Raw genomic sequence first — 16,655 nt, 5'->3', positions numbered from 1 at the left:
AATGACCACACACGCCTAACTATATGGGCTGTTTTAAATCAGCAGTCATCCTGACATGCTAATTTTCGACCATCGTCAGAAAATTGAATACTTGATCAAACCTGGATACTGTATTTGCTGATAGTGTGATTCAAATCCAGGCAATATGTACACCAAGGGGTCTAATTGGGACAGTTTAAACTATGGTATTGCAATGTTTTTTCCATACATAGCAGCGAAACTTTTTGTTTCCATGTAAAGTCATATTTGTCTCTTTTTGATATACCCGTGAGTTCTTTGTCACAAGATCAGATCCTGTTTAAATGTTTAAAGATCAAAACAAAAGATCATTATTTTAGACGCTACACTTAAGTATATTTTATTTCTCCACACTACATTTGTATAAAGATGTCTTAATGTTTGGTTTGGTGAGCTATAAGAGGATAGAAGCAGCTTGAATGTGTTTTTCCTGCCAGGCCCCTCATTGTGGGTGTAGTTTTATCTATAATCATCAGTGCCATGTTCATTCTCAGACTCTCAGGATGTGCAGAACAGTGGCAGCTCTGTCAAAGCCACTAATGAGAAGCCTTAATTGCTTGTTCTGGTGGGAGAATCTCCTCATTAAATGGAGATGGAACTTAACTCTCGATTTGCTCGAATAAGAGCGCAAATGTGTTTCTTCTCCATGATATGTTTGATTTGTCTTGCACAAAGTTTCATGCTAATTCTGAATTTGTGATTTTTGTAAAATCCGGTGAGCGAATTCATTTCCAGTGTCTTCCATTGCGTCTGAGGAGTGATTACCAAATAATAGAAGATGGCAGAAATTTTATAATATATATTTATCTTTGCATTGAAGCTGCAGCATGACACTAATGGATGATCATTCACGCACTTGATGAAGAAAAACACGGCAGAAGCAGTGGTCATCATTGCCCTTACTCACACTTTGCGAGGAGTGCGACTCGGAGACACAGAAGGGGGGTAAAAATAGGAAAGCAGAGCTCGAGTGACAAAAGACGAAAGGAAGGAAGACAGAGACAACAGGAGAGGAAGTGAGTACGAGTCAGACACAAGAGAAGAAAGGCTGAGTGAGAGCGACAGAGAGAGTGAAATATATTGCTTAATCATTCGGAAAGGCTATGGGAACATCCCACCGTGCGTGTTGGTGCGTGTATGTGTGTTTTCATCCCGACCCGGTGGGTTCAACAGGAGCGAAACACGTCAAATCGGCTCAGACACACGTAGATAGTCCCACTGTCCCGCTGCAGTTTGAATGGACAGAAGAGAGTGTGTTTTTAGAAAAGGAGCGTAACCGGGGGGGGGGGGGGGGGGGGTGGGGGGGGGGGGGGGGGGGGGGGGGGGGGGGGGGGGGGGAATGCAAACCTCCCGCACTGTGTCACACATCCACTTGACTGCAGTTTTTGGGGTTTTTTTTTTCTTCCCTCGTCCAGTCTGTGAAAGTGCTTACCACTTTAACCACGAAGCACAATTTGAGGCTTTCATCTCCTCCATGGTTTTAGTGACACTCGGGCAGTCACAACAATTATCAAGGTGGACATATTCTACAGTGTAGCAGTGGGCCGTGACGGAGGAGTATTACCCTCTGGGTCTCGGGGCCGCATGGCCTGCAGGAACACAAGATTCAGATTCACACAGAGAAGATCAGAGAGACATGGATGAATGGAAACTGTAATGCAATGTTCAGCTTATTACAGACAGTGAGCGGAGCCGGGCGGGTGAAAGGGTGAAGCGCGGGGGGGGGGGCATAAAGATGTGTTTGATGAAGAGGACAAAGTGGGAGAGGCACTCTTTTTAGGATAAGGGGCTAAGTAATTGCCAGGAAAATGTAAATGTGAGTATAAAGTGTAAAATATAACTATAATGACAATGCAGGTGTCATCCTAATTTGCTTAACTTTCTTGAAAAAAAAAAAAGGTGTAATCAATTGTAATTCTATTTGTACAAATTAGTGAAGTCAAGGTTTGTTAGGTGAGAGGGTCCATTAGAAAAGAATAGAAAGCCCTTGTGTTGAATGGTAACAATTTACATCATAGAGGGAGAAAGAAGGGGGCAAACCGCCTTGCCCAGCAAGTGTCCAGCTCTGAAAGAAATGATAGAATAAAAAACAGAGAGAGAGCGTGGGCCTGTGGCTTTGGCGTGTGGCCAAGCATAGTTAAAAAGAGATTAATCAGCATAGGGTCACATTCTCACAGAGAGAGGCTGAACAGACCCGGGCAGGACGAACCAAAGCCTTCATATTTCAAAGGCCACATCTTAGTGAGCGACACCATAAACAAGTGGCACCGAGGCTTGCATCGACTCCAAAACACAGATAATGTTGTGCTCTGGGTACTGATATCTGGTTTTGGTGGCACGCCGCTCCCTGCCATCCAAGCAAGTCAAAACAACCAGAAAGAGTTTTGATCATTAGAGATTGTTTTCTCAGGGCTTGCCTTGGTTATCAGTTGCCTCAATCAAAAAAAAAAAAGAGTCTGTTCAAGAGTAGAAAAAGTCATGAAAAGGATAGTGGACTTGAAAGGGAATGTGTCACAGATAGTGTTGAAAATGTGTTAATAAAGGAAACATTTTAATATTATCTTGCTGTCCATTGAGTGCAATCATGTAGTTGTTTCAGTCCATTGGTGAATTGATTGCTTCATTTCAACATTTCCACACAGAGCCCATTGTATTTTCAAAGCATTTCAAGAAAATAAATCAATCAAAAGATAAACAACATATATCAGCACATAACCACATTATGATAGATGTTTTAATCAATTTCTGCATGCTGCTTTTCTCAAGGTTTATGGATATTTCTTTTAATCAACAAAGACTTTGTGAAACAAAATATGTTTGATGTCAGATATGCAGACTGATACGAATGGAGCCTTCTGTTGGACTTCCGCTTTCATCACGTGGGTGATTTAATTTTCAGGGCATTTACAGATGCGTAGCAGGGAGGGTAATACCACCGAGGACCTGTGGGGCAGTGTTGTGCAGCATAGCTCATTTGCGACGAGCAAGAGAAACAAACAAGAACTTAGAAAACAACTGAAATGTTGGCTCTCTTTGAGGAATGACTTACAAATGTGTGAGTGGATACATGCACGTTTTAATCTTCAATATTGCACCGCCCTCTCCTGGACATATTGCTTAACATTGTCGCTATGGTTACCGACACATGAAAGCATGAATGCAGTAACACATGACAACGCTTGAAAAGCATTTACCCATTTATATCCGTAAATAAACATATTTTGGACTCCCATTCCACTATCCTAATCCTCTAGTCATATAATTGTCTTCACTATTTATTTCTCATGTGCTGATGATACCTCTACCATGTCATTTGGCCAGTCAATAAGATGTTTGGAAAGAGAAGACTACAGTGAGCATGCAGGCATCAGGGAGATGAGGAGAGGAAGAGGAAGCGAGAGGAGGCGTGTCGTGGGGGCGAGAGGGTTCAGCAGGAGTCCAGCCATGTTAGCTTGTTCTCATTAGCAGCTATTCAGATGCTCTGGAGTTTGTGAAACAGTTTGGAAGGAGTGTAAAGAACTTTGTGAACTGGGTTTGTTAGCGAAAGAGGGTGAAACTGAGATAGCTTGAAAAGTAGGGTCATTTGCTTGTTTTCTTTCTTTTCTTTTTTCTTTTTACAAAGGTCAAAAGTGCTTGTGGCAGGAAGTGGTAAGACACAAGCCCCCGACACTTACAAGGTTGTGTAAAAGACTCTAAACAAGTCAAATGTGTATTCAACAGCAGACAAGAGTAATTCCTTAAATACTGATTGGTGAAATGGGCATGTCGCCATGTGTGGGTTTTCAAGAATGCATTCACAACTTAAATTAGATTGAAATCATTTCCCTCTGGACTCAATAAAGTATTTCTATTCTATTCAATCCCAATGCTTTCTATTTCACACAGTTACAAACTAGAAATTGTGAGAAATATAGACTAATTATATTTCTGTAAGTCTTTAAGTATGTAAAATTCACATTTTTATAGCTTTGTCAGAATGACTTAGCACTCTGTTTTTACTATACTACCCAGTGGTAGATGTGTTATCATATCCTGCAACCTCCTCATGAGCAACATTTCATAAGTTATTTGTACGTGTGTCACATTTGAAAGGGGAAGCTGTGTCCGCTAACATACTGTACTTGTGTTGGCCGGTCAAGGTTCAGCCCATGTGTGATTTATATTTATGTCCACTGGTGCAACTTGAAGTCTAACATGACCGTATGAACATTCTGAGCCATTTCCTGTTTTTATGTTGACATGTTTCTGGTGGGGACCGAGAGAAAGATACTGAGACAAAAATGGAAGGCCAGAGATGGAGGGATGGGACATTAAAAACAGGAGCGGGTCACTTCCTGTTTCCTGGTTAGAGTTCAGAGGTCGCTGGCCTGGGATTAGCTGATACTAAACCCTTGAAAAATCTGTCTGACCGAGTCATTTGTCCAGGTGAGAAAAGATGGTCTGTGTGTAGGTTATAAAGGCAACACGTGCATCTTGTAATTGAGAAAACAGCATAATTATCGGCGAGCAACGAAGGGTATTTTATGACAAGAGAACGGTCTAATTTCAGATTACAAGGATGTTCAAAATAACTTGCGGTGTGTGAGTTCAAACACACTGATAGTAGGTAATCCACCATTTGCTAAATTGCATGTGTCCATTGTGTGGTAAAGGTGATTACAGACCTATGGATGATCTCGTTAACAGCTATTTCCAAAGCCAAAACCTTGATCACCCGTATTTATTCTCTCTGTTTTTCGCCAAAGCGTTCACCTGGTCCACATCTCAGTGTGCCGCTAATTCCTGTGAGGTCGTTTGTTTGCCTTCCCTCCTCGACGGGACGGACACTGCCATAGTAACGCCACACCCGCTGCTGCTCGTTGAGCTGTGCAGCTTCCCCACAACTTTCACCATCATTTAGTTCTTTGTCACTTGACAGCTAATGTCTGCTTTCTTCCCTCCCTGCCATCGTTTTCCACTCCCTCCGGCACATCCTAAGCTGTAGCTTCCCTCATGTGGACTTTGGTGACCCACCCCATACTTCCCCCTTTGTGTCTCCATGCGCGCGCGCACACACACACACACACACACACACACACACACACACACACACACACACACACACACACACACACACACACACACACACACACACACACACACACACACACACGCACACACACACATATTCACACAGACACTCATGCCTGACTGCTTTAATCGCTGAATAGGGGAGTTTAGCAGTTAACAATAGTAGTTATGAGCTGACCCATTATTCTCTCTCTCACACGCGCCCGCACGCACGCAGCATAAAGGATAAAGAGGCAGTTGAGACACGAAGACTAGATCCATTCTATATTCTATATCCTTTTTTTTTAATTCAGCGGTTTGTGTTTTAATTACGGTAATATTTTCATTGTATTTTTCTGGTGACAGCAAAGCGAAAATAATTGATTGTGTGCGACAAGGTTGTGCATATTCTGTTAATGTTGCTTGTTTATAAATAGGAATTATATCTGTTTTTGATGTATAGGTTTGTGTAACTGTGGCTGATCATTTAAATTTCCTCCACGGTCGATTAAGTATTAATTCGATCAGACCTACTTGATAAGACACAAGTTACAATGTAATATTGAAACAGGTGTTACGGAAACATTTTTTTTTTTTTTTGTAATTTAGGTCTATTAGGTATTTTAGTTGTTTTGTTCAACTGTACTACGTGTCACCAACTGTATTTCATACCTAGATACATAGATCGCCGCTCCTCTCTCACACAATAGAGACTCATAGCAGAGAGCTATTTTGCTCATTTGATTCTGGCATTGTGAATAAAACCCACGTAACGAGACGCCAACCTTCAATTCCATCCACATTTTAATAGATTCTGCATTATTTTAAATGCAACTTGTTCAGTTTTCACTAGCCTCTTATCAAATAACACACGTTTTCATTAACAACAGGTGGAGCCACCTTGGCCACATTCATTCTAATCCTTGAAAGTAACTATTCCAGATTCTTACTCTCTCTCTCTGCCTAATGTAATTGCATGGCGCTGCACTACCCATCCAGCTGGCATTGGGTAAAGGGGTAGTCTCACTTTGCTTTAATGCCCTGTGGCTAAAACTGCAGGTTGGTAAGAGGTTTTGGATGCCAAGAGAGGCAATGAAAGGAGAAGTGGTGTTTTGCAGAGTTATGGGGCAGACAGTTGCAGTTATGAGTTAGCAGTAACAGTACAGTAACAAAAGCAATGACATAGTATCGGTCAACTTCGAGTCACCTAAGAGATGAACTTTCATTTGCTAAGCTCCAAACAGAAAGGGAAAAGTCACGAGGGGAACATGCTGTTGTTGTCGGAAGGCAGCAGAAAGCTGACTTTGGGAAGTCCAGACAGAGAGTTTGAGATGAAGGGATGAATGATAGATAGACAGGCAGGGAGACCAACAGACACACAAACATACACAGGGATTATCCTTTGTGTAATCCTCAGTTTGAGGGTCAGAGTGCAGCGTAAAGGGACAGGCATGTTCACACCAGCAGTGTGTGCGTTTGTAAGGATGTGTCACCCGTAGCGGGTGTGTTCAGCAGTGATTGTAAGAGGATGTGTTTACTGATGTGTTCAGCAATCTGTTTAGGTGCAACGTGCACCTCCACGGACGCAAAACTACTTGTTTGGCATAGCCGAGCATGCGCCCATGTGTCACTGTGTGACAGATGGACAGATCCGGCAAGAGAACAGCACAGATTAGGATGCTGCGGTGTATGCCCACGTAGTTATTTCAAAGTGGGGCTCCATTGTTGTGTGTCGTCCGAACTGTCGGAATAGTTTGGAAAGCCGTCCACTCGTTGCCTCAGCGTTCAGTGTGTGGGATGGCCCAGTGCAATCTGCAGGATTGGATTTTTAATTCATCAGACCCAGCTGTATGAAGGCCAGTCAATTTCCAGCACTTTGTGTATTGAGTGTACACCAGCTGTCCGACACAACTGAATAATTGAAGCAATGTGACTGTTTCTTAACATACAGCAAGTAAACAAATAGCAGCCAAGCCAACTTATGGTCATGTTGCATCTGTGACAAAGTCCTATAGGTTAATGACACTGCAGAACTACTTGTTCCTTTAAAGTTTGTTTCCTCTTGATAACATTTTCGGTTGAAAGAACTCCGAATATGATAATGTGCCGTAATTTAAGCCATTAGTGGTGTTTGCAGATTATTATTATTTTTTTTTTTTAATGGCTACCCAGAGGAAGTGTGTCTGCACTTGTATTTTGTCACATTTTGGAAAATTTTGCGCTCACAATAGTTAGCCTGTTGTGCAACATTCCGTGTGACATCAATTGTGAAGGGATATAAGAAAGACATATATTTCACATAGAAATAGATACTTTTTTTAACATCATTTGTCACCAGGAGTTAAATATAAATAATAATCAGTCATTTCATTATCAGCTGAGAAGCATGTCCTATTTATTTATTAAGAATCAACTGACAATAGTATGATTTGTCTTAAATATTAATTATTTTATTGGAAATAGGCAAGATTGTCTGTTAACCTATTTTCGCACAGCTCTGATAAATACAAACCTGCTTCTGGCTCGTTGCAGCAAAAAGAGCATTTATCTATCGTGAGTATAAATGTTATGTAAGATTATAAACTGAACTTTCTTGAACTTGTTTGAAACATATGCTCATGCTCTGGGAGAGATTTATTCTGCTGTGACATAATAACACCTGTTTCTACTTTAACACGCAGCAGGCGCGTTCGCCTATTTACAGACGTCTGCCCGCATTTCATTGAGTTGGCTTCAGCGTTGCTCCGAGTAACCGCGTCATCGCCACATGGGAGTGTGTAGGTGTTGCTCTCGGAGTGCACAGGGGCTAAGTGGTAGTTTGATACAGCTCAGAAGAAATGGCGTTCGTACTTGTGCGCTGTCTTGAATGGGGGCTAAAACAGTGACTCGAAATGATGGTGATGGTTGCAAGCGCCATCAGTGAAGCAGCAAATTCAGCTGATAAAGATCTGCTGTCAACCAAATTTCCTCTTCAGTGCAGTGTCAGCGACGATGAGAAAAACGTGACTTCCTGGAAGTTCGGCATGAAATATCAGCTGTAAATCTGATGCAGTTTCAAATGGGTTTAGACACGGTAATAATCTCCATTGTCACGCATGCACTTGTCCACTAATCTGTATTTTTGCTGTGGTAATCTCTTGTCTCCATGGGGATCTATTGTTGTAGTCCATGAATGCCGTTGCCAGGGAAACCTGCCCCCCCACCCCCCATTTGCCTATATATAAGACATGTATGTCTTTATATTTCAAGTCATCCAATGGGAAGCTGCTGTAAATGTCAAAACTAATGGTTTTCACTAACTTTTCTTCTCAGTTTTACACTTTTTTCATTCACCCATGCTTTTGTCTGTTTGCTTTATAAGTCTTAATCTCTTGGCCGCAGGCCAGGCCAGGAAGTTGTTGTTGCTATGATGACACCCCTAAAGTGCAGTCAGACAGCAATAAAGCTTTGAGTGGAGGACCCACTGCATGTCTGTTTGCCTGGCTGCAATGTGGTGTTGTGAGGAGGAAAAACAGGAACACTCTAAATTTATAAAATGTGAAATCTGGTCAGTAATGGTGCCTATAAAGTTTAGCATCCCCACCACATGCGTTTAAGACAAACTCGACAAATCTGGTAGGTGGAGCTTGTTGGATATTGGTCTTTGCCCTCATTTCCACTGAAGCTGTCGAGGGCATGATCATAAAGGAAGAATCGTGTGTTTCAGTCATAGCTTTGAAGATCATTTCCTATTTGAATGGAGAAAGTGAAAGGTTGTAGATTGTCTGCAAAAGGAGGAGTGTTAGCTTCCTCTGACTGTGAAGAAGAAATAGTGATCAACACATTTGAGGTTCGGAAGTACAATATCCACGCTAATGTCCATTTGTAGGCATGTGCAGTTGGTGCTTCTCTATCCCTCTTGCACTGTTGTGCATCCATCTTCCCTCTCTCCATCTCCCTTTGCGCTGCTCCCCTCTCTCACACTCTCCTCGCCACCGTCTCCACCCCCACTCTCTCATGTGCTCTCTGGTTTTCTGCCCTCGTTTCTAGAAGCGCTCGTCCCGAGGGAAGCACAGCTCTGATGGGAGAGAGAGCAAGAGAGAGAGAGAGAGAGAGAGAGAGAGAGAGCTGGGGAGAGAAAATGGCAATGACAGTTTGTAGGGCAGGCTTTTGCTGAGAGGTGGAGAGCGAAAGTGAGGGAGAAGGAAGCAGAAAGAAAGGACTAGGAGAAAGTAAGGAAATAGGGAAAAAGGAGGTGAGAAGAGGTGAAGGGAAGAAGAAAGAGGAAAGGGATTTACAAGGGAGAAAAGCGCAACAGAAACGACAGTAGGTAAGACCATTAGTTTATCCATATATTCAATCATTCATTTATTGGAAAGCAAAAACCCACAGAGGCGGTGATAGTGATGGATGTATGGATTGACGATGTTTTGTACAGGAAGAGTAAGGTTACAGCACTATTTCGTTAAGGATCAAATTAGTGTCACTTGTAGAAACTTTTTCATCTTGAACACTTACATACAGAACAAGCAGGTTAAACTAAAGTGATATTGACAGCAAAAGTAAATTATAATAAAAGAAATGTGAATTAATGTGGATAAAACAAGCTGAGATATTCGGAAACAATGTTGCTCACACAGAGAATGCAAATAAAAACAATACTTCCTCTGCATATGTGTTCACTGAATATTTACTGAATATTTTTGTGGCTATGGACCTGATCGAACACGATTTCCATCAAGATATATTCTCAATAAAGCAACAAGACACACACCAACTGATGCGAGCTCATACAGCAGATGGATTCATTACTCAGCGTGTTTGAACCCATTTGTGAGAAACATCTGTAGCACTTGTAGCACATTCACAAACAAGGACAACCTGACTCGTGATGAATCCCATCCCTGTCACCCCAGATTCACAGTGGGTCCTATGAAGAGGATCTCAGTGAGTTTATGAAGAGACTCCGTATTAATGTCATTGCTGTTGTTCTTTCCCCTTCCTGTGGGAAGAGGACAGATCGAGGAGGGGTTTGGAGGGAGATCATGCAAACGGTCGATTGGTGGGGATTGAAAAGGGGCCCGAGAGGAGAGGAGACAGAGATGAGTACGGAGATTTAGTGAGGAAGAGAAAGAGGCACCCTGGACTGGAGAGCAGAAGAAAGAGATGGGGAGAGGGTGAGGTAGAAAGTTGTGAGAGAGACGAAACAGGGTTCTCGGTGTTAAACAGTTGTAGAGAAGCGGAGCGAGTTTAAAACAGGCCTAAGTGGCCGTGACGAAGCTCCACTTGAATGCCAACTCACTCCACTGAAAATAGCAGTATCCCCAAAGAGTAAAAACTGCAGTTACAAAGTAGTACCAGGCCTGTTTGGATGACACTAGTTAAAGGTTGTATGAATGAAAGAACTCGTTTGATCGGATTTTTTAGGATTTGGATTGATTTGAAGGCTGTGCTGGTTAAGCTTTAACATTAATGACTGATTGTATCACAGAAGCACTTTTTCTTTGTTGTTTGATTAACAGCTCCGACTCTTAGTAACCACGTTGACCTTGGTAAAAGTTGCTCAATTATTTGAAATGATCTTATCACTGTGTTAAAGACATTTCCATTGAACATAGTACAGAAATGCATTCAATCTTATTCAGTGATTGATATTGTATTAGAATCAACAATAACATTCTTGATATATTATGGCAGACCGAGACTGAAAGATAAGGGTTGGAAATCAATGAATCTGTTGTCAAGAAAATTGTCAAACTGAAGCTTGTAGTTGCAGGAACCATTTCTCACATACACATATGTACATATACTGTGCTGTACATATACTGCGCTTGCATCCAGGAAATATAAACTTCTTGCTCAAGATGGAATGCCAGTATGTTCACCTTCGAGAGAATTTATCCCGTTGGGGGGCCGCAACTGTTTGCACTACGTTTCATGGCAATCTATACTATGGTGATTAAAATACTAGACTGAAAGCGGTAGACGCAGCACCAGACTATAATTGTCATCACTGGAACCATGCAGTTAGCATGACCCAACAAAAAAAATTATTTGCAAGCCCTGGTTTGTAACTAGTGGAAGTGAGTGAGTCTTTGGCTCACATTTGCCTCATGCAGGGAGGCGAAATCAAAATGTGAGACGCACTCACACAGAGATCTTGAAATATTCATGAGCTTCAGTTTTATGTTTTATGTGCGGCATGCAATCTTGACCTGGATTCCCCTTTGAGAATTTTTCCATCTTTGTTATTTGTCTTTTGTCCATGTGATGGAAACAGATGCAAAGAATGCATCGCCTCTTTGACGGCCGCACACACCTATATTCACCTCTCGCTAGCCGTCTCTCCTCTTCCCTTCCTCTCCCTCATTAGCCGATCATGCGTAAGGAGACCTGTTCTATTTTTACTCCCCCTCCTCCCGACACGCCACTGCTGCACTGCGCTCTGCATGTGTGTCTCAGTTCTTATTGAAGGTGACAGCGGAGAAAAATGAAAGTCAGACGACGGCTGAAATGATCAGAAACTTAATAAAATTTCAGACGAGGTAATGAATAACAAAATCAAGAGGTTTGTGACTTGAGGGGAACCGCTCAGGTGGCGGCGAAAAGAAGTGGGGCTTTGAAAGCATCACAATAATGAAAGGATGACGAGAGCGAATCAGACGTGTGTATGATTCATGTGTCACCTTTACACACACACACACACACCCACACTCCAGAGTGACGCAGACACAGGCTACACGTTCAGGTCGATTCTCACCTTTTCTGGACTTCCGCTTCCCCTCAGGACTGATGTCACACCGATGCTGCGTAATCAACAAAACGTGTCACTCTGAATAAAAGGGTTTGCTCCTCTGAGAGGGTGTGTGTAGACAATTTTGCCAAAGACATTTGGGTTGAAGAGTCCATGTGTGTGTATGTGTGTGTGTGTGTGTGTGTGTGTGCGCTGACCACAGCTGCAGGGTAAAACCAGCGACTCACATATTAAGAATTGAGTAATTTGCCCTCGTTCCATGTCTGCAAGAATGTGTGTGGCTGCTGACAACCAGCTGTTGCATCGGATGAAACCCATCGTGCGACATAATGACATCCTAAACTATTATGTTTTATTGCACTTGTGTGAAAGGGCTGCAAATCCCACTGCTAGTGGTTCAAACCGCTATGATCTAATTAGCTCAAAGCTCCAGAGAATGGCGGAACGATTCACTTATGTAAGCCTGGCATTTTAAATTATTGCAGTCGTATTCTATGGCGCAGTTATTCAGCGGTGACCCTTGTTTCACATTTGCATGTGTGGGGGTTTTCTCTCGGTATGCCAGGTTTGATCCCTCAGCCGAGAAACCTGTTTTTTTGAGGTCAATTTCTGATCTAATTTCCCCTAAGTGGAAAAAGTGTTGCTGTGATTGTAAATTGGATCAATCTGTAGAGAAGACAAATTGATGGCTGTTTTAGTCTTTCTTTGTGATCGTACCCTCAATGTTGAAAACCTACAATGATCCCTCACAAAATACCCTCAGATTCATGTGCCTCATTAATAAAAGATAGCAAGTTGCAAGCAATTAAAAATGTAGATTCTTCCAAAAATCAGTGGCAACAAGACCTCATTTTTCTCCATCACTCTTGAACAGATTTTCTGTTAAATATCTTTGAACATCATATTGTAGTATGCTTAAAATGTTACTTTTATTTCGTCTGTCAGTCAGATTTTAATACACGTTCCTCTCTCTGCAGGTCCCTGTGTCACCATGACAACAGAAGCAGGCTCCGAGACAGAGGTGAAGGAGAAAGCGGAGGAGTCAGCTGCTCAGCTGGACCAATCAGAGAAGGCCCCACAAGAAACCCCGGAAGTAGCCAACGCTGAGGGAGAGGAGAAGGAGAAAGAGAAAGAGGGGAAGGAGGGCAAAGGAATATCTCGATACCTGCCAACATGGCTTAAGAAGCAGAAGTCTCAAAGCCAGGTGATGAAAATGTCATCTCGTTTATTCATTGTCCTGCCGTGTATGGGGAGGTTTTGTGTGGTCATCATCACTGTACATAGATTTTGAAAGTCTTGTTTTTCTTCTTCAAGACCTCCCCGACAAAGGAGGTCCCGCTCACAGAAGAAGCCGTCAGCAAGGTGACGCAAGAGGAGCAACCTCCCGCCCCAGAAGTGAACGGTCACGCAGAGGAAGTGGAAGAGAAGGAGGACCTGAAAGCTGAGCAAGTGAAGGAAAAAGAGGCAGAATCCCATTCCAACGCCAGTGCAGACACTGAGGTACCGATCATCGGCAGCACACGTGCAGCAAGCGTACCAACATGGACACACACACACACGCACACCTTGCAAATACGCTCATCAAACCAACAACAAACAAAAACAGACTGTTGTCTATTTTGCTCTTGACATAAAAAGGAATAAGCGCATTCTAATTCCATAAACACAACTGAGTGTAAAGAAATGCTCCCAACACAGTATGACAGTGATCACCTATAGATTGCTTATGACTGCTTTTAGTTCATCCTCATTGACATTTGGGTATTTACTCATTGTGTACCCTTGATCCTTCTTTGTAAACTTTGTCAAGCTCATGCCTTCATTTCAATTTGGTTTCAGAATCATGTTTGTTTCCCAGGTTTTGCACACAGATAAAACGGTCAAGATACCTGTTTGAAAAATGAGAAACATTGAAAGACAAAATATAACTTCTCTAGTCAAGTCTCTCTGAAATATGCTCAGGAAATAGTTGTCGATCTCACAGCAGTGTGAAGGCCTTTAATATTGAGTGTTTTGGTTTTACAAGCTCACTTCACAAGCATATCTGTTATTGAGTCCATCGCCAGTGACAAGAGATTCAATTACAACGTGATTGCTTTCGTTCTCACATGCATCTACCAAGTCTCTCTCTCTCCTCTTTGCACCGCTTTAGCCACTGTTCTATGTATGAGAGATTTTTGTTGGTTCGAATCCCCATCTCGCTCTGGTCATGTGTAGAAGTGTCCTTGGTAAAGGCACTGAACCTTGCATGGCAGTGTGAATGGCTGAATGTGTTCAATGTGACTCACAGTCTAAAGTGCCATGGCACCGTTAAAGTGATGAACATGTCGATTTCTCCATTTGAAGAATAACTAGAATTTGACCGAAAGATTATCCAAATGATCTCTCGGTACCTGAAAAAAAAAACATAATTTGAATAAATAACTATAATGTATTATTGCTAAATATGCTCATTAAACAAAGAAACCCTCTGATGTCAGTTGAAATGCGCTCTCCACACGTTCAGTAATGAAAGGCAGTGGCTGTTTGAAACGGCTGTTCTGCTAAGAAACAAAGACACACACACACATCATGCGCATGCTTACAATCTGAACTCTTCCATCCAGTGAGCACATTAAGCCACTCAGGCCCACCCAGTGACATCAACTTTTCAGTGATCAGGCCAAAAGAAACGCCTGTGAATTCAGACTGGAAGGGGGAATTACACAGGGAGAGGGGAGAGAAAACATTGTTCTCTCATATTTAGCTTGGACAAAAAGAGAGATTTTAAGAGGATTCAAGTTTGTATAAAACAGCCCGAGTGGTCAGCGCTGCGTGTGATGGGGGGTTTGAGAAATGTTCTTCCTGTTTTCTTGTTCTCCACAAACCCACGTTAAGCCTGCCAAGGAAGAGAAGGTGGAAGAGAGTACAGAGAAAAGTCTGGACGAGCCAAAGGAGGCCACAGAAGAAGCAGCAGAGGCGGAGGAGGAGGAGAAGAAGGAGCAGGACAAACAATTGGAGGCTGAAGAGGAGGGAGGAGAAGGCCATACCTCCATTTTCCAGTCTCCTCTTCGTCTGGTGAGAAAGAACAAGATGAAGCTGGTGGTGTGTCACGTGACCCTGCTGGATGGGACCGACTTCACCTGTGAGGTGGAGGTAAGACTGAAGAGCAACTCATTTCGATTGCATTTGATCTGATGTGTGGTTGCTTTTTGTGAAGTTTATTGATTCCCCTTTCGGTGCATCTTCAAGTCATCCTAAAAGACAAAACAAACGTCCTCAGTGCTCGTCTACCGGTTGTTTCTCTTTTCTGGATTCGAGTTTTCTCCTTGTCGCTGACAAAAAAGACTGACATTTACTCCATCTTGTGTTTTTTTGATAGTTTGTCTTGCCTCACGTGAGTGCCAGTGATGTAATGGCTAATGGAATCAGATGTAGTGTCAGTGTGGGGAGAAGCACGGGGGAATTTAACTCTCTGACTCAATACACAGTAATGCCAGAAGCACTGGCTCATATTATTTGGGGCGTAGTTTAAGGGATAAATGCAGTGCAGAGCAGAGCACGCTACAGGGGCTTGTCTGGTGACCACACTACACACACACACACACACCCAGCAGATTATGGGGGTCTCACCAGATTAGTTTCCTGCATCTGTTGTTCCCTAACAAGCACGTGCCTTAGAACTCCCCCCAACCCTCCTACGCATGCGTATATGCAAGTACGCGCGCGTGCACACACACACACACTAAAAGACTAGCTCGCACTCTGCTTGCTCGCCACACTGGACTTTTGTAACAAAGATCTTAGAAATGCCAGTCATTTTTGCCTCATGATGCAAAATCTGATGTCCCTCTAAAGAAGCGCATAAGAGGTTTGTAACCATTGCAGTCTCTAAATGATGTCTGACTCCCTGTAAGCCCTCGCATGTGTTGTGTTCTCATTAACTTTATATATATCAGCACAAAAATGGGTTCCCAAGCGGCTTGCACATTTTTAGAAATACCCAACCGCAGATTCCCACAATTATTCCCAGTCAGTGGGAACCAGCCCAGAGCAGCCACAGTGCAGGTGCAATGGAGATGGTCCCACTTAGATATCTGAATCAAACACTCCTAAACAGAATGTTGCAATCATCTGCATTTATATATAATTATAATCCATTTCTAATCTACGCAATGGCAAATGGCAATGCCCAGCAGCCTGCCTGTGAGAGTTGTCGGAACAGTGGCTGCTTTGTCAAGCAACAGATAACGCTGATACTGCAGCGAACTGCTATTGTCCTGTAGTACACACACACACACACACACACACACACACACACACACACACACACACACACACACACACACACACACACACACACACACACACACACACACACACACACACACACACACACACACACACACACACACACACACACACACACACACACACACACACCCATCCATCCATCCATCTATCCATGCTGGCATAGTTAGGATCGCGAGAGGAAGAGATGCACAATGCATTCCAGAGATTAAATTTTCTGTTTTGCCCAATAGGCCTCTGCACGCACACACACACATCCATCTGCTTGATTCATTAACCCCTGCCATCACATATATTCCAGTGTAATAACTTTATATACACTTTAGTAGTGCTTCATGAGTTGGAGTAGTCTGAACGAAAACTCTGCGCTTCAGTTTTTTTTTTTTTTGACTGTTGCGGGTTTCAAAGGAGGGTCTTAGTGTCACATGGTCTTAATGCCGCTTCTAAGAATTTCATTAGTATTGCTTTCAGCAGGATTTCGGTGTCACACGGTTTAAGTAGTGTTTCATAGAACTTCATGAGGTTTCAGTCACAGCGGCCTTAAGTTTGACACTACAGGTTTTGC

The 16,655-nt window shown here is 42.7% G+C and overlaps 1 protein-coding gene across 4 annotated transcripts in view; it reads left to right on the top strand.

Moving 5' to 3' along the window:
• epb41l2 (erythrocyte membrane protein band 4.1 like 2) overlaps positions 1-16,655 on the top strand; it is a 45,519-nt gene that overhangs the window by 1,674 nt on the left and 27,190 nt on the right. For 3 of the 4 annotated variants that reach the window (XM_080513865.1, XM_080513864.1, XM_080513862.1), the window contains exons 2-4: positions 12,778-13,004; positions 13,115-13,300; positions 14,678-14,935. In XM_080513865.1, the coding sequence (XP_080369991.1) occupies positions 12,792-13,004; positions 13,115-13,300; positions 14,678-14,935 (657 nt within the window). In that variant the 5' untranslated portion in view covers positions 12,778-12,791. Of the gene's footprint in view, positions 1-9,250; positions 9,377-12,777; positions 13,005-13,114; positions 13,301-14,677; positions 14,936-16,655 lie in introns of those variants that run through there. The other variant, XM_080513863.1, reaches the window with a different exon arrangement.

Source organism: Blennius ocellaris (assembly GCF_963422515.1).
Source record: "Blennius ocellaris genome assembly, chromosome: 18".
NCBI lineage: Eukaryota > Metazoa > Chordata > Actinopteri > Blenniiformes > Blenniidae > Blennius > Blennius ocellaris.
The sequence above is the reverse complement of the archived record's forward strand: the minus strand, read 5'-3'. Positions and strand labels throughout refer to the sequence as shown.